The sequence below is a fragment of the Neoarius graeffei genome, chromosome 9 (genome assembly GCF_027579695.1).
Source record: "Neoarius graeffei isolate fNeoGra1 chromosome 9, fNeoGra1.pri, whole genome shotgun sequence".
Classification (NCBI taxonomy): domain Eukaryota; kingdom Metazoa; phylum Chordata; class Actinopteri; order Siluriformes; family Ariidae; genus Neoarius; species Neoarius graeffei.
Genome location: NC_083577.1, coordinates 79,573,116 through 79,600,052, shown reverse-complemented (window position 1 = coordinate 79,600,052; position 26,937 = coordinate 79,573,116). Strand labels below are relative to the sequence as shown.

Here is a 26,937-nt window from a genome sequence, read left to right as displayed (position 1 = left end):
CTGCAGACAGAAATGTTGTCAGAGCTGTTGCTATAGAAAATTAATCAGCACCTTCTGACCAATCAGAATCAAGAATTCAACATCACTGTGGTATGGGGGAGTAGGTTACCCTACCTGTGAATCTGAAGTATATTGCATGGTAGTGTAGTGGTTAGCACTGTCGCCTCACAGCAAGAAGGTTCTGGGTTCGAGCCCAGTGGCCAACAGGGGCCTTTCTGTGTGGAGTTTGCACGTTCTCCCCATGTCTGCGTGGGTTTCCTCTGGGTGCTCCGGTTCCCCCCACCACCAGTCCAAAGACATGCAGGTTATGTAGGTTAATAGCCCCCAAGCATAACTATGTCATTACTTGTTTACCACAATGCATAGTGGGGGATAGCCGGGGTCAGTAGTTGAGCGATATAACGGATGTCAGATTAATTTTTTGTGAGAGGAGCGATTTTGCCATGCTCTGTCTTGGAAGACAATGAAATTGGGGATTTAAAGAGGTGGATAACATGTCGAGGGTTTACAGCAGGAAAATTGGAATCCAAATCAAGCTTGGTGAGAAGGTAAGCGTCTAGACCGAGTCTACCACACTGTACAACAACATCATCAAATCTCAGAATGTCTTATTTCTGAGGACGTATATTGCACCAGCTAAACTTTATCGAGAAAACAAATCTATCTGAATATCGGGAATTGTCGCAGAGCAGTGCTCTCGCGGGCAAATAACAGTCCGAGTGATAAATGAATGATCAGTTAAATAAAACCTGACATCAGGAAACATTACAAAAAAAAAAACCTTTGGAAACCCACTGCGCTGCCGTGTCATGTTCAGTATAAATGCATTCAGTTCAATAAATGCCACTAGTGAGGTACACTGAACATATGGTACAGACCCGAAAGAGAACCTTTTGTGGTTTGGGAGTTTTATCAATCCGACAGGCTCGTTCGGTTGCTGAGTGCTTCGGTAGGTTGAGAGGCAAAGGCCAAAGAATGCTTCTTTGTTTTACAGGTTTTGGAATCTCGCTAGTTTCAGACGATGAACAGTGTCGATTGTTATTATCTTCTATAACCGAAGGCAGTTTCGCAGACCATGGAAATATTGCTGGGCCACAGTTTAAGTCCGTCTTTTTCCCACCAGAGAAATGTAATGTACAAACACTTGTCCATTTTGATTCAATTCGAAGGTTTTCATTGTGGAGTAAACTTATCCATTTCTTTCTTCTCTTCTTCTCGACTGGCAGCTGATAAAAGCTCAAATTAGGTGTTCTCTTTGTTGTGGAGACACAGTAAGGCACACAACAATTCACTTTCGGCACAGTTAAAACCGGTTAGACAGAACAACGCAGCGTTTAACAAAGGCGAAAGTAAACAATACGGCAGAGCTGACCCCGGGTATCGCCCATAATGCATTGTGGTAAACAAGTAATGATGTAGTTATAGGTGAGAGTCATTGGTGGCTCTAAATTGCCCGTAGGTGTGAATGTGAGTGTAAATGGTTGTTTGTCTCTATGTGTCAGCCCTGTGATGATCTGGCGACTTGCCCAGGGTGTACCCCACCTCTCACCCATATTCAGCTGGGATAGGCTCCAGCTTACCTGCGGCCCTGCACAGGATAAGCGGTTATGGGTAATGGATGGATGGATGGATGGATGACTGGACGGATGGATGGATGGATGGATGATGGATGGATGGATACACTTATGTTTGAGCATGTTGGGTTTTTTTAAGCATGTATGACATGACCTCTTTTTTTAATATTTGTGTGTTTGCATGTGTTATATTATCCATCTCTCTCTCCAGTCCACAGGAGCTCAGGTGCAAGTGGCCGGGGACATGCTGCCCAACTCCACAGAGCGCGCTGTGACAATCTCGGGCACCCCGGACGCCATCATCCAGTGTGTCAAACAGATATGTGTGGTCATGCTGGAGGTACAGTACAGTGGCCAGTGTGCTTGGACCAAGGCTTTGAGAAAACTCAAACACACCCACATATGTATTACAAACTCAACTGACCACACCCTACTCTAGAGTAGAACAGCTTAGAACTTTTCACGTGTTCATTAAGTAACCTGTATACAACAACTTTCAAAGTACAAAAGCCCACACACAGCCTTGAGAGCCTGTCTGTCATTTCCCTAACCTCTAATGAGACACACATGGCCTTCTCTTTCTCTCTGCTTTTACAGGACAGAACTGAAATACTGCCATTCTCTGCTCCTTCTCTCCCACACCAGGCAGTTACCTGGCAAAAGCACAGCTTTTTTCCCCCTTGATGCACATGATTTATTGCTCTTTCTGTCCAGTTCCTGCTTTCCAGTCCTTGCTTATTTTTTTAGCTGATATTTCTGTGACAAAACCTAATTATATGGCTGATAAAGCACACAACCCTGCATCAAAATTGTGCAATCAATGAAATTACTGACAAAAATTCTCATTGACAAAGTGCTTTTAAATTCGACTAATGAAGCTAAAAAAAAAAGGCAAAAACATCAGCAAAATACTGGACAGATATTATTACTCCCCTCGGATTCCATGAGCTCAGGAAACATGGGATTTATATTTGTTTGTGCTGTGCTTGTACAGGTCAAGAATTAAATAATTTATTTAATTAAATGAATTTCTTTCGGCGGCAACCAACTTGAGTCCAAAAAACTCTCTTTTACGGCCAATGATTCGCTTTAACTTGCGACAGAAGTTAAAACCACAAACTTTTTCCAAGTACACATGAAAATTCGGGTCAAAAAAGACAGTAGAAAAGATAAAAACAGCTATTATAGAAATGGATTGCTTTGCATCGCCAGTCAAACTCTTATGGTTGTCAAGGAATGTCAAGTTAGCTTGCCCACCACGGGCTTATTGCTATGGGGAAAACTGACACGTGACCAATTCCTGTAAATGGCCTATTCAGCCAAAGTGTCATCCAAGAGGTTTTCTCAGGCCCTGTCCACACGGCAACGGATTCAGGTGACTCCGAAACAATTGCTTATCGTTTTGGCCTGGCGTCCACATGGCACCGGCGTTTTGGGTGCCCAAAACGCAATCTTTTTGAGAACGGGTTCCAGAGTGGAAAGATCTGGCAACGTTGCCGTTGTGAAGTCGTCTGGATGAGTAGAACGGATTTGTTTACAATGACGTCACAACCACATGACTGTGAGTGCTTCACGCCGGGTAGAAGTGTAACGAACTCGATGCGAGTTGTCAACAAATCCTATAACTTGGTTCATGAAACGCGCTTACAAAATATTTTCACTGTGAATATTTATTGTGTAATGGTGCAAAGTGAGAGAGAGAGAGAATCTGCCCTTAGGGCAGAGTCAATCCCGCCAGCAAACATAGGGAAAAAAAGGAGCGATCTCACCCCTTCAGATGTGGGTTTAAGTCCTACAATACATTCCTCAAAAAGGGCGTAGAAGAAATTAATCCATCAACGTGTATCATTCAATTTTTTCCAGACCATTAAAGACGCCGCCTTCCGCGTAGAATCATACGTCATCCTCGTCGCCATATTGGATAGGTCAAAGCGGAGAATAAAGATTCATGTGCTGCGTTTAACTGTACTAACAGGTTTACCGTCCAAACGAGATCATATGGGATTACCTTTCACAGGTGAGAAACAACAAATTAATCCATCAACGTGTATCATTCAATTTATTCCGGACCATTAAAGACGCCGCCTTCCGCGTAGAATCATACGTCATCCTCGCTGCCATTTTGGAGAGGTCAAAGCAGAGAATAAAGATTAGCTGCGTTTAACTGTACCAACAGGTTTGCCGTCCAAACGAGATCACATGGGATTACCTTTCACAGGTGAGACTGGAAAAATACTTTTCATTGTATTTGGTCATTATAATGTAATTTTACAAACAGATTTTCCTGACTTTGTGGCTAATATGAAGTCTCGCGCATAATAGTTTATGCGCATGCGTCCTTACTTCTTCTCTTGTTCTGGTGTCTCCAAAGGGACCGTCTTACAGCGCCCCTAAAGGTGTGGCATGTGTATTGCATCGTTTTCAGCAAGCGTTGCGTTGCCATATGGACCTGATATTTTACTGATTGCTGCCCATTTGGACGCGATATATTTTTAAATAACATCTCGTTGCCGTTGTCGTGTGGATGTAGCCTCAGACCACCACATATTATGGGGCATATTGGTATAATGTGCCTAATCTATGAATAATCAATTTATATTCATGAAATCAATCCGTGCTGCAATTATAAGGAGGTCTGTGGGTTTGTTTTCTTTTTTTTTCGGAACAACTTCTGTATGCCATTCTAATTATGCTAAATTTGACTAAAAATACAAGACATGACTAAATTTGAATCTAAATGTATCATAGTCATTGGTGCAGTCATGCAGCCAAATGGCCCAGAGAGATTTGAACAGACGGGTTGATAGAAAAAAAAGGAAGGAGAGATGAAAAAGGCAGAGAAAGAAAAAGAAAGCGAAAGAAGTCTTGTTTGAGATGCACTCTCATGGGTGATGCTAGAGATTGGCATATTTGTTTCCACATCTCAGTTCTTTTTTTTTTTTTTTTACTTTATTACATATTGTCACAACATAAGCACACACACACACACACACACACACACACACACACACCAAACTCAGACTCGCATAATGATGTACAGTAGATAATGATGTGTTTGCACACAAACTCATACACAAACCTGTGTACGTGCTGCGTCTTCCCGGATCTAACACTGTCTCCACCTCTTCCCTTTTTCCCTCTGCTAGTCCCCACCGAAAGGTGCCACCATCCCCTATCGCCCAAAGCCTGCCTCCACCCCGGTCATTTTTTCAGGTGGCCAGGTAAGAGCCGACCCGCTGGCGGCGTCCGCAGCCAATCTCAGCCTTTTACTGCAGCACCAGCCACTGCCTGTTAGTGCACTCAGGTTTCTCACCTTTTCACATGCATGCTACCTATGGCTATAGTCCCTACTGCCCAGGGACAGATACTATATCGGGGGAGAGAGAGAGAATGAAAGAGACAGGACTTGCTGATAGATACATCCTGAGCATGATGGCATTGTTTATTATAGTGTTATAACACTTGCAAAATGTGCATTTTGTTGGTTTATGTTAGGGGTTGCATGACTATTCATTTTACTAGTCAACTCAATAAGCTAGTCAGCTAGTTATCTTTGCTGCAGTTAAGGTAACTGATTCAGGACAGAACTATTTTGGGCTATTTTATTCGTGCAGTTAAATGCTGATAACAGCAAAGTACAGGCCAAAAAACATTTCAGTTAATAGCCACAGAAAAGCTGTTAATTGAAATTACGTTTCTAGCATTTATGCTACTTTCAGCTACACACACACACACACACACACACAAAAAAAAAAAAAAACAGTAACATAATAAATCTGGAAAATAATAAATCTCTGTCTTACGTTATATTACACTATTTAAGGATGTACAAAGTCTGAAAATGTACTTGTGTGGACAAACCGCTGGCATATGTGGCATTTTCGCAGAGAGCCAGAGAGCACACACCACGGACGCTCATGCGCATCAACAGATCTCTTCTTATAGCTCAATGACTGGCTTTGACTAGTAAATATCTGAAGGTTTTTCCAGGCTCATAATGATCCTGGAGTTGAACCACTATGTTCAAGCATGAGCTGAGTGGGATTGTAGTGATGTTCAACTCGGTGCACTGATTGTTCTCGTTCATACAGTGTTGGTCACGATGGAATTTATGATACTACAGTGCAAGGACTTTGTTTAAATTTTATTTAGCGTTACAGGACAACATGAATAACTGGCAGGAACGACCTTAACCCATAACTACGTCATTGCTTGTTTACCGCAATGCGTTATGGGCGATACCCGGGCTCAGCTCCGCCTTATTGTTTCCTTTTGCCTTTTTTAAACACTGCATTGTTCTGTCTAACTGGTTTTAACCATGTCTAAACTGAACTGCTGTGTGCCTTACTGTGTCTCCACAACTAAGAGAACACCTAATTTGAGTTTTTATCAGCTGCCAGTTGAGAAGAAGAGAAGAAAGAAATGGATAAGTTTAATCTGCAGCGAAAACCTTCGAAGTGAATCGAAATGGACAAGTGTTTGTAGCTTACATTTCTCTGGTGGGAAAAAGACGGACTTAAACTGTGACCCAGCAATATTTCCATTGTCTGCGGAACTGCCTTCGGTTATAGAAGATAATAACAATCGACACTGTTCATTGTCTGAAACTAGCGATATTCCAAAGCCTGTAAAACAAAGAAAAGGCCGACGAATGCTTTGGGTTCTCTTTTGGGTATGTATAACATTCAGTGTACCTCACTACCGGCATTTATTAAAGCATCACCATCTGGGTCACATACGTATCGACTTAATCCACTGTTTATTAAATCCTTCACCCTGTAAAACACACCAACAATTAAGTTCAATGCATGTTCCAGAAATGAATCCAGATTAGACTTACAAAATAGTTTATTTCTTAAGATTCGACTAGATGCACGAAAATGTTTCAAAATTCAGAATGAAATTATTTAGCATACAAATTATTTGTGTTGCTCGCACATTTTCGTTGATTAGGCCTATAAAGTTTTGCTATCCCTGGCTCCAGGACCTAACAGTAGGTCTAATGTAGCTTCGCCATGAACACTATAGACATTACAGCCAATTTGAGAGAGGCTACATACAAGTCCCGATATTCAGATAGATTTGTTTTCTCGATAAAATTTAGCTGGTGCAATATATGTCCTCAGAAATAAGACATTCTGAGATTTGATGTTGTTGTTGTACAGTGTGGTAGACTCGGTCTAGACTCTTACCTTCTCTCCAAGCTTGATTTGGATTCTGATTTTCCTGCTGTAAACCCTCTACATGTTATCCACCTCTTTAAATCCCCAATTTCATTGTCTTCCACAACAGAGCATGGCAAAATCGCTCCTCTCACGTAAAATTAATCTGACAGCCATCATATCACTCAAGTACCGACCCCAGCTATCCCCCATAATGCATTGCAGTAAACAAGTGATGATGTAGTTATGCTTGGGGGCTATTTCTTTGGGGAGTGGGACTACACACACACACACACACACACACATGCACACACCACTATATTACAAATTGATGACAAAACTTTGATTACAAATCAACAAAAATAACACTTTTCCTAGAATAGCAGAATAGTCTTGGCTCTTTCTATGATAAGGGGTTACTACTCTGACATCTCATCTCATCTCATTATCTCTAGCCGCTTTATCCTTCTACAGGGTCGCAGGCAAGCTGGAGCCTATCCCAGCTGACTACGGGCGAAAGGCGGGGTACACCCTGGACAAGTCGCCAGGTCATCACAGGGCTGACACATAGACACAGACAACCATTCACACTCACATTCACACCTACGCTCAATTTAGAGTCACCAGTTAACCTAACCTGCATGTCTTTGGACTGTGGGGGAAACCGGAGCACCCGGAGGAAACCCACGCGGACACGGGGAGAACATGCAAACTCCACACAGAAAGGCCCTCGCCGGCCACGGGGCTCGAACCCAGACCTTCTTGCTGTGAGGCGACAGCGCTAACCACTACACCACCGTGCTGCCATAATAATAATAATAATATAGGAACTCTTCTTATGAGAGAATGAAAAGAATTTTGAATATCATGCAGAAAAAAATGCATAAATTGGCTCCAACCATTTTAACAAAATTTCATGTGGATTTTATCCAGGAAAAAACACTGGAGCCAGAGTATAACCCTGATAACACACTAAAATGTACCTTGTAAGGTTGTTATTTAATCTGCAAGATAAAAAAATAAGTTTATTCTATTCGTAAAATATTTATGAATTGAAACTACAGCAGTCTGTGGTGTGTGTGTAACGTGGTCATCCTTTTGTTGGATGGACTCCGACTTTCACCGACCTTGCCGCCATTACATGCATCCCGGATGTCTCGCGCAGTGATATCACGAGTGTGTCTAAAGATCCCTATAACCTCATTAGCTCAGTCTTAACACTTCTGAGTAGGAATTATGGGGCACCTGTTTCACGTGTAAGAGTTGGACAGAGCGTTATGACCATACATTTAAATCCAAATAAAATAAATTTATCAGAATTTTTTTTTTTGCCAAAAAAAAAAACTTGATAGCAGTCAGATTTATATCTATTTAATACACACACATACACTCGGGGCAGCACGGTGGTGTAGTGGTTAGCGCTGTCGCCTCACAGCAAGAAGGTCCGGGTTCGAGCCCCGTGGCCGGCGAGGGCCTTTCTGTGCGGAGTTTGCATGTTCTCCCCGTGTCCGCGTGGGTTTCCTCCGGGTGCTCCGGTTTCCCCCACAGTCCAAAGACATGCAGGTTAGGTTAACTGGTGACTCTAAATTGACCGTAGGTGTGAATGTGAGTGTGAATGGTTGTCTGTCTCTATGTGTCAGCCCTGTGAGGACCTGGCGACTTGTCCAGGGTGTACCCCGCCTTTCGCCCGTAGTCAGCTGGGATAGGCTCCAGCTTGCCTGCGACCCTGTAGAACAGGATAAAGCGGCTAGAGATAATGAGATGAGATGACATACACCCGACTTTTATTTAATTTTAAAAATAGCCTTTAAAACACTATCTGAACGTTCGTAACTTAGATGGATAGAGGATGTTACGCGCGTGACTCAATTTTTGATCAGCGCTCACGTGGATTTGGGAAGAGTTCCAGTGAAAATATTTTTCCATGTTTAAATTCAAGTTTAAGGTTTTTCATTAGTAAACTAGAGTACAAATTTGATTTTAGCTTATTAGAATGACATTGAATTGAAATATCAGCACCACTTTTGTCACAAAACAGGTCTCCAAAACAACACATTATTTGCCGAAGACAGTGATTAAAAAAAAAAAATCCAACAGATACCTTGCTTATTTTATCAAGACTATCTAACAGACATACAACCCAGATTCCAAAAAAGTTGGGACAAAGTACAATTTGTAAATAAAAACAGAATGCAATGATGTGGAAGTTTCAAAATTCCATATTTTATTTAGAATAGAACATAGATGACATATCAAATGTTTAAACTGAGAAAATGTATCATTTAAAGAGAAAAATTAGGTGATTTTTAAATTTCATGACAACAATACATCTCAAAAAAGTTGGGACAAGGCCATGTTTACCACTGTGAGTCGACATCCCCTTTTCTCTTTACAACAGTCTGTAAACGTCTGGGGACTGAGGAGACAAGTTGCTCAAGTTTAGGGAGAGGAATGTTAACCCATTCTTGTCTAATGTAGGATTCTAGTTGCTCCACTGTCTTAGGTCTTTTTTGTCGTATCTTCCGTTTTATGATGCTCCAAATGTTTTCTATGGGTGAAAGATCTGGACTGCAGGCTGGCCAGTTCAGTACCCGGACCCTTCTTCTACGCAGCCATGATGCTGTAATTGATGCAGTATGTGGTTTGGCATCGTCATGTTGGAAAATGCAAGGTCTTCCCTGAAAGAGACGTCGTCTGGATGGGAGCATATGTTGCTCTAGAACCTGGATATACCTTTCAGCATTGATGGTGTCTTTCCAGATGTGTAAGCTGCCCATGCCACATGCACTAATGCAACCCCATACCATCAGAGATGCAGGCTTCTGAACTGAGCGCTGATAACAACTTGGGTCGTCCTTCTCCTCTTTAGTCCGAATGACATGGCGTCCCTGATTTCCATAAAGAACTTCAAATTTTGATTCGTCTGACCACAAAACAGTTTTCCACTTTGCCACAGTCCATTTTAAATGAGCCTTGGCCCAGAGAAGACGTCTGCGCTTCTGGATCATGTTTAGATACGGCTTCTTCTTTGAACTATAGAGTTTTAGCTGGCAACGGCGGATGGCACGGTGAATTGTGTTCACAGATAACGTTCTCTGGAAATATTCCTGAGCCCATTTTGTGATTTCCAATACAGAAGCATGCCTGTATGTGATGCAGTGCCGTCTAAGGGCCCGAAGATCACGGGCACCCAGTATGGTTTTCCGGCCTTGACCCTTACGCACAGAGATTCTTCCAGATTCTCCTAATCTTTTGATGATGATATGCACTGTAGATGATGATATGTTCAAACTCTTTGCAATTTTACACTGTCGAACTCCTTTCTGATATTGCTCCACTATTTGTCGGCGCAGAATTAGGGGGACTGGTGATCCTCTTCCCATCTTTACTTCTGAGAGCCGCTGCCACTCCAAGATGCTCTTTTTATACCCAGTCATGTTAATGACCTATTGCCAATTGACCTAATGAGTTGCAATTTGGTCCTCCAGCTGTTCCTTTTTTGTACCTTTAACTTTTCCAGCCTCTTATTGCCCCTGTCCCAACATTTTTGAGATGTGTTGCTGTCATGAAATTTCAAATGAGCCAATATTTAGCATGAAATTTCAAAATGTCTCACTTTTTTAATCAGGGTTGTATAATGACCACAAAAATATATATTTGGTTTTTATTTCTGTTTATTCTCACTCATGCTACACAGCCACAAACCTGGCACATGGCATTTGTAACCCCTTATCATAGAAAGAGCCTCTTGTCAATGTGCGGCTGACTGTAAAACTGACTTCATGTTATCTGAAATATTTTCACACTAACAATAGTAATTGGTGCGTTAAGCGCCTATCCGTTTACAGAGTAAACTGCAAATTTTCAATCGCCATCTACCAACATAAAAAGTACATTCAACTTCACAAGCACTGGGTATTTTACTGGAAAAAAACCCTGAATTTTCAGAATATGCACTCAGATTTGTATGAAACTGATTACTTTTGACACTACGATCCTTTTTCCGAATGTTGATGGTGAAACCGCTGGGTGCGGCCATGTTGGATTTTGGTCGAAAGCCGATGATGTGCCACCCCTGTGACATTAGGCTCTCGCTCACTTTCCATTGGTCGACACTGGCCGAAATCAATACCAGAGGTCGGGAACGATCATGACCCCTGGTGGACCTTTTTGTGGTAATTTCGGTCAAACCGGAAGCCGGCCAAAGACAGTGGAAGTTCTTGTCACAGTCAATAGATGTGTGTACTTCTATGGAAAACAATAAAATTCTGGAGGATGGAGAAAAAAAGAGAAGGTTCAAGGATGTTAATCATATTGTTTTTAAGAAGATACATTTGATTAGAAACATGTACTCCATAGCGCTTTTGAGCGCCACCCTCCGAAAAATAACATGGAACTGTGCTGCTACCTTTTGCCTTGTTGTGCCATCACATGCAATAAGGGGCGTTGTTATGCTAATTAGGCGAGTTGTAGAGAAGAATACAGTCAGAGAGAACAGATTTAATACTTGGAATATATGTAGATTGTTATTATCCTTAATGATCTTTAGTTGGGTTTGAATGATTCGGTATGATGGCCAGCAAAGTACCTACAATCAACAGTTCTGATCATGCCATTGCTCAGTTGTTGAAATTGATTTGAGTAGTTGACACCATCTTACTATGCAAATAATGCGATTAAATTTCAAAATATACAAGTGTTGCCAGGCAAAACAAACCTCGCCCGGTAGCACTTATAATGAATATGAAGAAAGATATCGCAAAAAAAAAATAGATACCTATGGATCCATGTGGCTACTGCTTATAAATAAAATTATTTTCTGATCCCATGTCCATACAGTAAATGTAGCATATATATATATATATATATATATATATATATATATATATTTACTCTATGAGGCAGTAGCCACAAAAATGAAGCGCAATCCAAAAATGAACAATTTAAAAAAAAATCACAGAAGTAAAATATACCAAGTGTCTATACTTTATATTATTCTACTCTTACCTCTTGCAGTTTTTGAAACTGAAACCTCCGAACCGAGGCTGACACACATACGCTGTCACCATGACCCAAACACTTATTTCCTGGAAATAGCCCGGTGCTAGAGCTCAGTGGAACGCACTTTCCCTCTGTAATATGCATAAACATGTCTGAAAGTGATTTCTTTAGTCTAGTCCATTTATTTTGAATGGTGAACCGAATTGTATACACTCACTGGCCATTTTAATTGGAACACGTGTATGCGCATGCGCAGTGCACGACTGTTACACTCTTACATTCTTGCAGCACGATGACGTATTGGCTAACGCCTCTATATGAGGCAGTAGCCACAACAAAAACGATTTTGACCTTTTTGGTGACCTTGACCGGATGACCCTCAAAATGTTGGAGGTTCTATTTGAGACCAACGCCCATTTATTCTGAAAGTTTCATGAAGATTGATCCAGCCATTTTCCCGTAATATCGTGAACAAAAAAAAACGAAGAAACCCGACCGAAAACAATACCTCGCCCCCTGGTGGACTCCATCCTGGGCGAGGTAATAAAAAATACTGGAGCAAAAGGTTATTTTTAAAGTCAGACCAATTGATAGATGTTTTGGGCACAAGAATTGCTCCTAAAGCAGCTTTATTTTACTTTCTCAAGATGGATGTATATTGCCGGAAACGGCCAAATAAAGCTGACGGAAAATAAATAAATACATTTCACAAAATTGACCATTTCAAACAGCTGTAACTTATGTTCTGTTTAACCTAGGGAGAAAATAAAACCAGTTTTGAATTCAGAACGTCATACTCTTTCTTTTGATATACCACACTCCTTGATCACAACTAGATTTAAAAATGGCCTGTCATTGCTACTAACAATTTATATATTTAGCTATTCTTAAAGATCTGCCTGCATTTCCTTACCCTCTACCTCTGTTTTTTTTTCTTCCACCACCCTGACTAGCTGAAAGCTTCGTACAGCAGGGACTCATGAATGCTGTATTTGCTGAATATTTTATGCAACCCCTAGTGTATATACAAAATGTCAATTTACACTCGAGAGACAAATTATCTGTCTTGATCTAAAAAAAAAAATTGTGTACAATTTGATCTGTATAATATCTCAAGGTTTATTTTACCATATAACATGCAAGCTCTTGTCAAGCAAATCTCTTCTCTCCCTTTAAATAAGATATCATATCCTTTTAATATGCCTCCAAATCAAATCAATTCATAAAAACAAATCGTTTCCATAATAAATGGAGCGGAGGCAAAATGTCTTGGGTTGTATCCCAAATTGGCAAGGAATCCAAAACAAAGTGAGCACCAGTAAAGGCAGAAATATTAAAGGGATATTTTATCAGGCAAGTTTTAACAATCATTCCAACTCATTTGTTAACATGACTCACAGTGCAGTGTGTGCTTCGGATATATTCTCTAAAGTATTATATTGAAAGTTAAATGGAAAGTTATGATGATTTTGCACTCTTAACATTCCACTTACTGAACTTTATCCACTTCCATTTCATACAGTCATTAATTATTTATAGTTGGCCCTTAGGATGGAGTCTGAAATCAAAGCAGAAACCATTAAAGGGGAACTGAAGTGATTTTTAAACTTGCTTTATTTCTTAATTAATGTGTTATTCAATTAAGTTTTTGGTTTTAGTAACCTTATATCGTGAATCGTATTGGCAACTAATTGCAATTAAATATTATACTTATCGGCAGTGATGGGAATAACGGCGTTAGAAATAAACGGCGTTACTAACGGCGTTACTTTTTTTAGTAACGAGTAATCTAACTAATTACTTTTTACATCGTTATAACGCCGTTCCTGTTACTTACAATAAAATACTATGCGTTACTTTATTAAAGCTGTTCTCATCTGGCACGCTGCTCGTTCAGCCTTTCTTTCCTCTGCTTTCGTGTGGGGCGGGGAGATGCGAGACAACGGCATAGTAAGCCAATCAGAGTAGATTTGGACAGCATACGTAGGTAGGCTCCGCCTACTGCACTACTGCGCATACTTTCAATGAGAAGACACAGCGATGGCGAGCGGTCAGCCCAAGACTGCGTTTTCACATTGGAAATACAGCCATTACTTTTCATTACTTGAAATAAAAGGCAAAAATGTCTACGTGCAATGCACATTATGTCGAGGAACAAAGCGTTTGTCCTCGTCAGTGGCCAGTAATTAGTAACATAATTTTAATAACTACAAAAATATATTACATTTGATAGATGTCTTATCTCACATTATCCCACAAAAATATTAATATAGTGTAGATAACGTTATTAATTGGTTCTGTTAAGTGTCAATTTCAGTCATTAAACACATTTAACATTCACTTTTATTATGATTACACTAATTGAATTTGATTTTTTTTTTTTTGGGGGGGGTAACACAAAATGTAACGGAATAATTACTTTCCCTGGTAATTAGTTACTTTTATGACAAAGCAACTCCGTTACTAACTCAGTTACTTTTTGGGAAAAGTAACTAGTAACTATAACTAATTACTTTTTGAAAGTAGCGTGCCCAACACTGCTTATTGGCCTATTCGGTTTTTAGCCGTGTTGAATTTAGTTGGTTTGGTCCATCGCAGGTGTCACTTATCCATGCAATCTTCACGAGACTTGTGCAAGACTTCAAAACGTGAACTGTCAGCCAGGTGTCCATCCATCCATTATCTGTAGCCGCCTATCCCGTTCTACAGGGTCGCAGGTAAGCTGGAGCCTATCCCAGCTGACTACAGGCGAGAGGCGGGGTACACCCTGGACAAGTTGCCAGGTTATCGCAGGGCTGACACAGAGACAAACAACCATTCACACTCACATTCACACCTACGGTCAATTTAGAGCCACCAATTAGCCTAACCTGCATGTATTTGGACTGTGTGGGAAACTGGAGCACCCGGAGGAAACCCACGCAGACACGGGGAGAACATGCAGACTCCACACAGAAAGGCCCTTGCCGGCCACGGGGCTCGAACCCAGAACCTTCTTGCTGTGAGGCGACAGTGCTAACCACTACACCACCGTGCTGCTCAGCCAGGTGTCAGTGCCGCCATTTTGAAAACTGTTTCCCAAACGAAATATTGCACAAAAACGAGTTTAAATGACGATTACTGCCTACAAACTTTCCTGATTGCTATCAAAACAAACAAAACTTCTGGCTTGATTACATCAGCATTCGAAAGAGGGCGCGCGCGTCTTTTGACAACGTTGGCAAACGTCGGTCACTTTGATTTCCGCTGTACGTTTTACTTCCATCCTATGATGTCTCACACAGGTCTCAACAAATCTCGTTTATGGCCGTTGCTTTGACATATGGACTGATATATTACAGAGCATATTTCAAACACTCAGAACTTGCTATAGCAGCGACAAAATAGCGATCAAAAAATGCATTCCGATATTTAATAAAATGAAATAAACAGAATTTTCATAATAAAAAATTTGCCTTCAGTTCTCCATTAATGCCATTTTTTCCCCAAACACAAGTCATGATAAACCCATCACAACAAATTAAACAGTCATTAAAAAAAAATAAATACAGACTGCCAGAGACAATATATGTGATCTTGAGATGAAGGAGATCCAATCTGATTTACATTTAAATTATTCATACTTGGGTGCTAAGATGATATTTCAAGCCTAGACATGAAAATATGGGGTGTTAAAAGGTGCTCTAGTGATTATGCATCACCTGTTTGTTGTTTAATAGGTTGCTTAAAAAGAAAAAGGTGTTAATTTATTTTCCCTTCTTTCCCTTGTCTCCTCTATTCTCACAGGCTTATACTATTCAGGGACAGTATGCTATTCCACATCCAGATGTGAGTTCCTAACAGCTCTCCCTTCCCCCATCCCTCACTTCCTATCTTCCTGTCTGCATGGTTCTTGTAGCTTTTCAACATGCATCTCTATTAATATTAAGCAATAATATTAATATGACATTTCTGATGTGTAATTTTTGTTGCATTACAATCTGAAATTGTTCACAGTGTGAGCCCTCCGAGGTGTGGGCCAGACTTATTAGGACTTGGCCTGTCACATTCGAAAATGACACCATTACATAACTTGTCATTTTCTGGAGGAACAGTCTTCTTTTTTTTTTGCATTTAGGGATTCATCGTCAAGCTTTCTTAGGCCCTGTCTACACGGCAACGGATTCAGGTGAATCTGATAAAATTGTTTATCGTTTCGGCCTGGCGTCCACACGGCACCGGCGTTTTGAGTGCCCCACAACGAAATCTTTTGAGAATGGGTTCCAGAGTGGAAAGATCTGGCAACGGCGCCATTGCGAAGTCGTCTGGATGAGTAGAATGGATTTGTTTATGATGACGTCACAACCACATGACTGTCAGTGCTTCACGCCGGGTAGAAGTGTAACGAACTCGATGCGAGTTGTCAACAAATCCTATAACTTGGTTCATGAAACGCGCTTACAAAATATTTTCACTGTGAATATTTATTGTATAATGGTGCAGAGAGAGAGAGAGAGAGAGAGAGAGAGAGAGAGAATAGCCCTTAGGGCAGAGTCTTTAGTCCAAACACTGCGGAAACAGTATAACCAAAACCGCGCACCGCCTGTGCACTTTCCAAAAACAAAAACAATCCCGCCAGCAAAAATAGGGGAAAAAAAAGGAGCGATCTCACCTCTTCAGATGTTGGTTTAAGTCCGACAATACATTCCTCAAAAAGGGCATAGAAGAACAAAGTAATCCATCAATGTGTAGCATTCAATTTATTCTGGAACATTAAAGAATTCTGGAGGATCTCAGAATGTTGGCGTACCGGCTTCCATCTACCCCCATTCATTCCTCTTTCCGTGTCTTTCGTTTTACGCTACTGATTAATAATCAAAACTTTATGTGGCTAATGCTACAGAAGAAGGGGTTTAGGCGCATGCGTCTACTTCTTCTATTGTTCTGGTGTCTCCGATGGGACCGTCTTACAGTGCACGTAGAGGTGTGGCATGTGTATTGCATCGTTTTCAGCAAGCGTTGCTTTGCCATATGTACCTGATATTTTACTGATCCGTTGCCCATGTGGATGCGATATTTAAAAAAAAAAAATCTCATTGCCGTTGTCGTGTGGATGTAGCCTTAGCCTGTAAGCACAATATTAAATTTGTGATGCCAGTAAAATGGCAAACAATGGTGTAGGGCTGCACAATATATTGTTAGTTAATGGTTATTGCAATATTAGTGTTTTCCGAGAATGATTTCACATAAACCTTTTGTTTGCATTAAAAAAAAATCTCGAACAAAGAGTTTTTATAACGTCCTCTAAATGTTTTAACCATCTGTGGTTTAATGGTTTCATGAATGTCAGCAGCAACACAATATACACTCACCGGCCACGTTATTAGGAACACCCCTACATCCATCAGCTGTTTGATGCAGTTCTCTAGTCAGCCAATCCCTTGACAGCAGTACAATGCATTAAAAAAAAAATCATGCAGATATGTACAAATCAAGAGCTTCGGTTAATGTTCACAATGTTCAAATATCACAGTGGGAAAACTTGTGATCTCACCGTGAAGTATGACTTTCTTTCACTGTGGCATGGGTATTGGTTTGAGCCAGATGGACTGCTGGTTTGAGCATTTCAGAAACTGCTGATTTCCTGGGGTTTTCACCATGCCCGGATCACCGCACAGGCTTCATATGGCTTCAGCCTAGGGGCCCCCATGCCCCCCGCCTCGCAGGGGGGCCCCCAATTGATCAAAAGAAAAAAATCCCTTCATATTCATTGGCTCAAAATGAATATTTAAATAAACGGACGCTGATTGGGTGAGGCAAATCCGCCTTCCATATATAAACGTTAGACGTCACACACGACGTCACTCCACAGTTGAACAGTGAACATGTGTAGGCCGACTGTTTTTGAATGTACCCTGACTTGCGTGCAAACGTCATGTTTCAATTTTTGACAATGAAAATGATTGACATTGTTATTTGTATTCTTGGAAAAGATTCAATAAAAGAAAAATATTGGAAAAAAAAATCCGTTTCAGAGCGACAGCAAACCGGAAAAAAAAAAAAAGTGAACATGTGTGACAGAAAATACGAGAGCGGTGCTCAAAAGCGCAAGGCGCAATGGCAAAAAGCTCAACGTGACAAAGCTCTATTGAGCAATATACCAAAACTAACAGGGTTTTTTAAACCTAATGAAACCCAACTGGCAAGTGCAAGTCATCATGACAAAGTTTAATAATGAAAAAAAAAAAACCTTTAAAATGTAGAAAATAGACAGTTCTTTACAGGTAGATGAGATAAGATGGTGGTGGCCGGGGGGGGCTACAGCAACTTGTAGCCTAGGGGCCCCTGGCCATGTTAATTCGGCCCTGGTTTTCACACACAACAGTCTCACACAGAATGGTGTGAAAAACAAAAAAAATATTGAGTTGAGTGAGGGAGCGACAGTTCTTTGGGTGGAAACAAAGACCTTGCTGATAAGAGAGGTCAGAGGAAAATGGCCAGGGGTGGGTTTCCCAAAAGCATCGTAGCACAAAGATCATTGTTAAATGGTAGCGCGAGCATCACAATGAACGCTCTCTCTCCTAGTTAAGGTGGGGTTTACATTAGACCGTATCAGCGGATCATCAGATTAACGTTTTTAAAACGATTAGTGTGCACAGCAATGCCAATACACGATTCGCCTGCACACAGCAACGCCAATACACGGATACGCTCGGCTCCGCAGGCATCCTGCGCTCCAAATCACTCCGCCCTGAACAGCGAGTGCCCTCTGGAGGGTGCGCACTCCGGCCCTGCGCAGCTCACAGAGCACGCGAGTGGAATGCACGAGCAGTGATTTGGGACTGAGCCGCTGTGTGTGTGATCCCAGCGCATATCACTTACCACTTGCAAGTGGAAGGATGGCAAGCCTAAAGACAATCATAACTACACAATGGGCAGTATTTGCATCAGTATTTGCAGTATTTTCATACTTTTATACTCTTTAATGAAAGGTGATACAAGGCGGAAGTCCGCGCCGTTTTTCAGCAGTCGCGTCACATGACCAACGCCAGCAAATCAGGAAGGTGGATGTCACAGTGACGTTGTCCAATGACGACGCCAGCTAGAGCTCAGCACAGCGTATCCATGTATTCTCAATGTTTACACAGCACCGGACCAGACACGATCTGGATTGAATACATGGACCCTGGCGGATTCCCGTTTCCCGGCGTTTCCCGGCGTTTTAATGTAAACGGACAGTGCATCCGCGAAGAAAACGAGACAGATACGGTCTAATGTAAACTTGGCCTAAGATGCTCTTAGCGTTAAGAGGCTCTTGGGAAACCCACCACAGATTGATTCAAGCTTTTTTGCCAGGAAGGATATACTAGCTCATAGCAACTCCTTACAACCATGGTGAGCAGAAAAGCATCTCAGCGTGCAACAGCAGAACAACGCATTGGGTTCCAATCCTGCAGCCAAGAACAGGAATCTTAGAATCAAGAACAAGTTCCTATTAAAGTGGCCGGTGAGTGTAAGTCATGCTAACAAAGAAATTAGTGCTTGTATTAGATGATTAGGTTTAAAAAAAAAAATCCAAGTAAACCAAATGCCAGCTTTAACCAATTTTTATTTTATTCCATCCTTGAATAAAAATAACTCCATGAAGTAATGCTTTAATTAATGTTTGTGGTGTATTAATTAGCAACATTTGTAAGGTTAAACATTGATTCCCATTTATTGTATGCCTGGGAACATTGATAAACATATCCTCATGCTGTAATTTAATACAAGCTAATTTCTGTAAAATTATTTGTAGTCATGAAATAGTTAACATTGACAGAAATGTCAATAAATCCCGTTGTTAACTTAGTTATATCGTTATGTAAGGATTGGAGGCATGCTGTTTGAGGAAAATAATCAATGATAGAGTGGTTTGATGCAACCTGGCATGAAATAGATTTAATGTTACCACCCTGAAGTTGTCTATTTTCAAATTCAAATAACATCGTGTCCTGACGTGTTCCTCTTGGATGACAATAATTTGTTGAGGAATGCACATGAAAAAGTTAGTTCCTGTTATGACTTATAACAACTATAAAACATTTGTTCAATGTTGTGTCACTTATTTTGATAAACTGTAGCACTGAAATATCAAAAATTTGATATTTCACAGTAAAAATTTGATATTTCACAGAAAAAATTCGATATTTCACAGTATTTTTGTCAACAAACCCCATTGCCAGAAAAGTTATTTTCCAAAATGCAATAAAAACAAGAATCTGTGATTTGTTAATTCATGTTAACCTTTATTTTACTGACAAAAGTAAAAGATTCTCAGTAGTTTTACTGACCAACTTAATTGTATTTTGTAAATATAAACAAAGTTAGAGTTTGATGCTTAAAATTCATTCACGTATGAATCTGCCTGTGGAATCATGGTGGTTTAACGTTAAGTTAGCTAGTCAGTAAAACTCCACCATGTGAGCAAAATCTTTTCAAACTCGAACTCATATTGGGTAGCTAATATTACTAGAAAAGAATGATTTCTTCCTTTTGTTTATTTGGCAAGATTATGCTAAAACATTTCTGAAACCACTTCAGATAAGTTAACATTATTCATGTTAGCATAACTCCATGTTTACATGCTAACTAACAGCGTCCAAGTTAACTAGCTACGGTATGTGTTAACATTAGCCGTGGACAGGGCTACGGCAACTTGGTGGGCAAATCCATAGAAAGTCATTTGACTAACCAGACTACATAGGTATTGCAACATTATCGCTCGCTCTAAAAGCACATAAAACTTCATTGCAAGCTTTCTCTTGGAGTAAAACATTTACATACCTCAGTATGCTCCCGCAGATTGGATGGCAAGTTTTTGTAGGCTGTGATTTCCTCTGTTTTAGGCAAACAAAGCAAACATTTAAAACGAAACAACTCTTTATTCCTTTCAGAAAACTGAAAAATGGGTTCTAGCTATAGCCATGAGTGTGTGCATTCCCCAAAAGAACCTCATCCTTCCATTCTGCCATCAATGTTAAATAATGCTGCGGAGAAATCATTGAGCTTGATTTTATCCAGTCTATGGATGAGACGTGACCCTAGTGATCAGGGGCACCACCAGAAATTTTGGGCCCCATGAAAGATTAGAATTTTGGGCCCCCCAACTTTGCCCACCCTCGTCATAATTGCACTATTGTCATTATTTGACTTTTGATAGCCCATGGACCTTGAGTTTGTGACTTTATTACATTTTATGTATTAACCAATGGTTGAAACCAATGGTTTAGAACGTGTGAACATTCCACACACGTTACCATGTCAAACACTTGACTGGTGCCCGTTATTAGCAACACTTTAATCTAGCAAACTGTATATGGCGCTCGCTCATTAAAAACTTCAATCCTAAAGCATTTATGGGTTGTATTGCTGCTTACCTCCTTCTCCAAAGGGGGGTTCAGTGGTTTGGTAGGGCGGAGGTCCCCCTGAGGCTGAATCTGTGCATATTTAGGGCACCCCATTAGTTATGAAACTGGTTATTAGCACTAGTTATTAGCACCAGCATAACGTAATATTTCATCTTGTTTATCACACAAGTCAGTTCAGTTATTAAAATGGAAAAAATGTCACTGTACAAACTGTAAAAGTGTTCTCTTGATAGGCTAATCCAACCACGTTCATACTGTTCATTTACCATTCGCTAATATTTTGAACACACATGTGAGCGATAGCTACCTTTCTTTGGGAAAAACTGAGTGACCAGTTGCCTGCCTCTCCGGTCCCTCTCAGCTTTCAGCTGCCTTTCTTTACGTTTTTGACAGCCACTCTTCATATTTAGCGATCATAGACTGTACGCACTCCACTGCTGGCTGGCTGGCTGCTGCACCGCGACACAGCAGCAAGTAGCGTTGCACTGATCAGCACACAGATTTAACGCATTGTGCTTCTACCAGAACTGGACCGTACCATTTCGCAAAAGGGGGAGGGTTAAATGACAATATGTTGAAGAACTCAAGAAATAGACAACCTTGTTCAATTAGCTGATTTTACCAGACAGAATATTGCATTGTTGTTATTTCAAAAGTCTTATTAAAATCATTAAAAGCATATTATCAGCCCCTTAAAGGGCCCCATGGCAGTGCTGGGCCCCTAGAATTGTTCTAACCTTTCCCCCCTTGGTGGCACCCATGCTAGTGATTACTGATAGACTGCCTCAGTGTCACCTGCGAAAAAACCAACCATATTTTAGAAAAGAAGAAAAGAAAAAACATCTGCTTTCAAAGCTGCTTCATAGTAACGAGTAACGAGGACCTTGATAGAAATGTAGTGGAGTGAAAAGTACGATATTTGTCTTTCAAATGTCGTGAAGTTAAAGTCATAAGTTGCCAAAAAAAATACTCAAGTAAAGATACTCAAAAAGTGCACTTAAGTACAGTACTCAAGTACGGTAAATGTACTTCATTACTGTCCACTGCTGCTCTTATCCAGAGCAACATACAATATACCCAGAGCAGCCTGGGGAGCAGTTGGGGGTTAGGCACCTTGCTCGAGGACACTTCAGTCATTCCTGCTGGTCCAGGGAATTGAACCAGCAACTTTTAGGTCCCAAAGCTGCTTCCTCTTAGTCTGGTTAACACCAGACCATATCACAAGTGAAATATGGTCTGGAATCCGCCTGTTGAATTTCTCGTAGGGGAGGTGTGGTTTACGATTGTCAACGGCCATTTATTGGACGTTGCGAATGTCTATCATTTGGCGTATACGTAGCCCATGGCCAATCATGGCAGTTGTACCCGGTGACGTAGTTAGAGCGACGAAGAAGACGAAGAGGCGAAGAAGAGAAGGAAAGAGAAGGCAAAACAAAAATAGGAAAACAATGGCACCGAACGATTACTGCCGTTTGTGCAAGACAAAGCTTGATCGAAAGTTTGGTTTGTATCGCTCGCCGCCATGTTAAATGTGATCCGTAAACAGTCCCAAATAAACTACAAGCTTCCGTTTGTCGAGTAGTACGCGTCACCGTCTTTCCACCCCTCCCCACTCTCTGATTGGCTCCCTAACTCAGGCGAGCCTTTAGACCATAGTTTCCATGCTGTCTTTTCAGATCGGAACGATTGTGCAAAGCAGCATGGGATTTCCCAGGCTAGCTTCCTCTAACCATTAGGCCATGGCCAATTTGGTCAGTAAAATTACTGAAAATATTTTCTTCATACTTTTGTCAGTTAAATAAAGGTTTACGTGAATTAACAAATTGCAGATTTTTGTTTTTATTGCATTTTGGAGAATATGCCAACTTTTCTAGAAATAGGGTTTGGATATTGTGCAGGCCTACAACATAAATTCGAGTGATGTTATTGTATATTGCACATAACAGGTATAAGAATGTACCATCACAATTGACTGTTTCATTCGTAAACCTTCGGCTAGCGCTTCATCCTGGTCAGGGTAGCAGTGGTTCCAGGGCATATCCTGGAAACTCTGAAGGTGAAGACCTGAATGTCCATTGCAGAACACCCTCCACACACATTCATTCACATCATGGAGCAATTTAGGATAGCCAATGCATATTTTTGGAATGTATGAGGAAGCCCGAGAACCGGGAGGAAATCCACAAGGAGAACATGGGAAATTATGTAACAGCAGTAACTCAAGCTTGCAATCAAACCCTGGGATCCTGGAGCTATGAAGTGGAAAGGCATTATGTTACAGAGTGTATGTGTGGTGGAAATATTCCAAAGGTGTTCTTTAAAGGTAAATGGCCTTTCAATTTCATAAAATCAGTGAACTTTAGTTCCCTCTGAAATTTGGTGATTGTGATATATGTTTATTTCTGTAATATCTCACAAAATATCAGGCCATTCTGTGGCTGGGAAGTTATTTAATTTGAGTGGATTAAAGCAAATAATGCATGAAATCGCTCACTTTGTGCAGTCAGGCAGACAGAGGAAGTCTGTGTGCACATGCACATTTACCTTCTTCTTTTCTTTCTTCTTTTGGGTTTTACGGCAGCTGGCATCCACAGTGTTGCATTACTGCCATCTACAGGTTTACCTTTGAGCGTGCACTGACAGTTCCATCATTCTGTCGCTAAACGAACAGCTGATCACACCGAGGTGCTCGCTGAGCGCCGATATTTATTAGTTTGGTCCTGCATTTCCTTTCCTTCGTATATAAAATAACGTCTTTTCTTCTCGCCTTCTTTCCGTTACTGTAGTCGGTCTTTCACGTTTCATTCACACACTCACGTCCTCCATTTTTCTCTCCTGTTTCAAATTTGTATCCCGCAATGCCTTGCGTGAATGGGGAAAGCTCACCACGTGATGCATGACGTAGTATCTTGAATTGGGTCATGGTGAAGCAGGAAAAAATAGTGGAGAATTTAGGGCCATGTGGCTCTAATTTCATTAATTGTTCTATTTTAAAAATCTCATCTCTAGCCGCTTTATCCTGTTCTACAGGGTCGCAGGCAAGCTGGAGCCTATCCCAGCTGACTACGGACGAAAGGCGGGGTACACCCTGGACAAGTCGCCAGGTCATCACAGGGCTGACACATAGACACAGACAACCATTCACACACACGGTCAATTTAGAGTCACAAGTTAACCTAACCTGCATGTCTTTGGGGGAAACCGGAGCACCCAGAGGAAACCCACGCGGACAACATGCAAACTCCACACAGAAAGGCCCTCGCCGGCCACGGGGCTCAAACCCGGACCTTCTTGCTGTGAGGCGACAGCGCTAACCACTACACCACCGTGCTGCCCTTATTTTAAAAATAACTAATTAAATTGGAAGTCTGTGATTCAAATTCAGTAGCTTTCGGTCCACTAAACAAAAATAATTGGGTGTCGGGGAAAATTCTTTTTATGACCTAAACTTGAAAAATCTGAAAGGCAGTCTAGCTTTAATATTACTTTTAAAATGGTTTAAATAAAAAGATGCAATGGAAGCAGCTAGCTAACTGCTGTAGTTTATACTCCACTCAAATCATTTCATCATTGCCCATCTTATCATCTCTCACTGAACGAGCTGTTTATAAATGCTAATGATCTGCCAATGGCACTCAAAGATAAATAATATAAAGAGCCTGATTAAACAGAGTGGGTTACATAAGCAAACACCAAACACCCCCTCGGTCCCCTTGAGCCTCATCATCATCTCCATTAATAATCAGAATGAATCTGTCTCAGTAGTAATCACATACAGTGACATTAGTGTGTGTCAGTCCTTCTCAGTGTACTTAAGCCGTGATTGATGCTTCGGGAGAAAATGGAGGACATTACAATCACTCAAATGAATCTCGGGCTTAAATTTACCTGCTTTAAAACACAGATTTAGAGGACAAATGCAGCAATATGCATCAGTCTCAGATTGTGAGGAATGGTCGAGGAGTTTCGTAACACCATTTGTTCAAATGAGTGATGGGAGTAATAAAAGCTTGTATGTGGAAGAAAGGGTATAAGTATGCATCGGAAAACATTGCAAGCATAATTTCACATTTAGAAATGGCCATATTTCAAGAATTAGATTCTTTATTGCTATTTATGCTCGGAGAAAGGACAATTTCTGCCTAAACGTGCACAGCAAAGCCCAAATTATACTCGCTTTTAATTAAGCATACACAAGATGGCTGCAGCACATATCCTGTGCTTGTTTTCAACATAATTTTTGCACATTATCAGAAATTAATGCTACATGCCTGCATGGTGCAATACCAGTGTAAATAGTGAGGGGAATATGACACTGGGACACAGTAACTCACTAAACAAACGAGCATTAGGTCAAAAATTATATTCTTATGTACCGTTCTGGATGTTTAATAAGTACAAACACTAACAACCAGTTTGCCCATTATGGTTAGTGTTTGCAGAAAAAAAAAAAAAAAAACTTATGTAGCCTCCAAATTGACAGAAAAGTTGTGAATTTTCTCACTTTATGAATTATTTTGAATGTAAGATGCGGATAATTAACAGTTATTCATCAGCTGTCAGCTCATGTCAGATGAGATTGAGTGGAATAACTGTTTTATTCTATCCACATTGATTACATTTTGAGTAACAGAGCATTTTTAGGACCCGAGCACCAAGGTGCAAAGCCCTGTTGTTTTTGGCAGGTTTTTCTTCTTCTTCTTCTTCTTATTATTATTATTATTATTTTCTTGTGCTAACTCGTTTTTGAGGCGCTTGCAATGCTTGAAAACTCAAGAATGTTGACAATACTGATCAAATGTGTATAAAATCACAAAGTTACATTGAGCAAGGGACTGGGCGTGGTCCCGGAGCTCTATAGCGCCCCCGAGAACAAGCTATGGTTGAGATGAAGTTGCTCAGATTGGGCATACTCTTGTGATACAGGACAAAGTTCACTTGGTTGTATTTGACTCCGCCCAACAGGAAGTCAGCCCTGCTGGATAGAATGTGGGACTTTTAAACTTCCCTGTGCTGTTTTGAGGGACTAAAAACTCATGGAACTTTACACGTGCATTTGTCCTATGATGTAATTTGAGTTGATATGGTAAATCAGTCTAGGTGGGCTTCATTAACTACATAGTGCCCCTAGTTCAAAAATACAGATTTGACACCTTGGAAATATTCAAAAACTCAGGAAATTTTGTGCACTCGTGAAAATGGGGCAAAAGTTTATTACTCTTAGGTTATTTGCCTTGGATGAGGCTAGAAGACATCATAGCGCCGAGTGCGAGGGCCCTTTATTGCCACTAGTGGATATATATATATATATATATATATATATATATATATATATATATATATATATATATATATATATTTTTTTTTTTTTTTTGCAAATTCGATAAATAAAAACTTTACACAAAACGTCCGACACAATCATTTCCGCTTAAAATGTAAACAAACTGGCGAAATGACAGCAGCAATTTGTGAAAAATGCTATAATAATAATTATTATTATTGAAAAATAATAAAATATATGCTCTTACTATCAAATACTTTTATTCCATATTTTGTTGCTTTATTTTTGTTGTATTTTTGGGGTTTTGTTTTTGAATAGGGTTTTTATTTCGTCCTCGGTTGGTCCAGCAAGACGCTCTGCCATTTTGTTTTTCTCTACTCACGGTATATAAGCTGATATCCTAGTAGTAGAATAGCCAATCAGAGTACACAATTGCTCATATTCAGTGAATGTGGATAGAATAATAGCAATTATCATGACAACAGCAGCATTTTTTAAGCGAAATGGTGCTGTTTAAAATCAATGTGCAT

General features: G+C 40.5%; 1 protein-coding gene across 5 annotated transcripts in view; it reads left to right on the top strand.

Annotated features, from left to right (window-relative positions):
* pcbp3 (poly(rC) binding protein 3) overlaps nucleotides 1–26,937 on the top strand; it is a 78,272-nt gene that overhangs the window by 10,144 nt on the left and 41,191 nt on the right. For 3 of the 5 annotated variants that reach the window (XM_060930343.1, XM_060930342.1, XM_060930344.1), the window contains exons 6-8: nucleotides 1,786–1,914; nucleotides 4,721–4,864; nucleotides 15,524–15,565. In XM_060930343.1, the coding sequence (XP_060786326.1) occupies nucleotides 1,786–1,914; nucleotides 4,721–4,864; nucleotides 15,524–15,565 (315 nt within the window). The remainder of the gene's footprint in view (nucleotides 1–1,785; nucleotides 1,915–4,720; nucleotides 4,865–15,523; nucleotides 15,566–26,937) is intronic. The other 2 variants (XM_060930345.1, XM_060930346.1) reach the window with 1 other exon arrangement.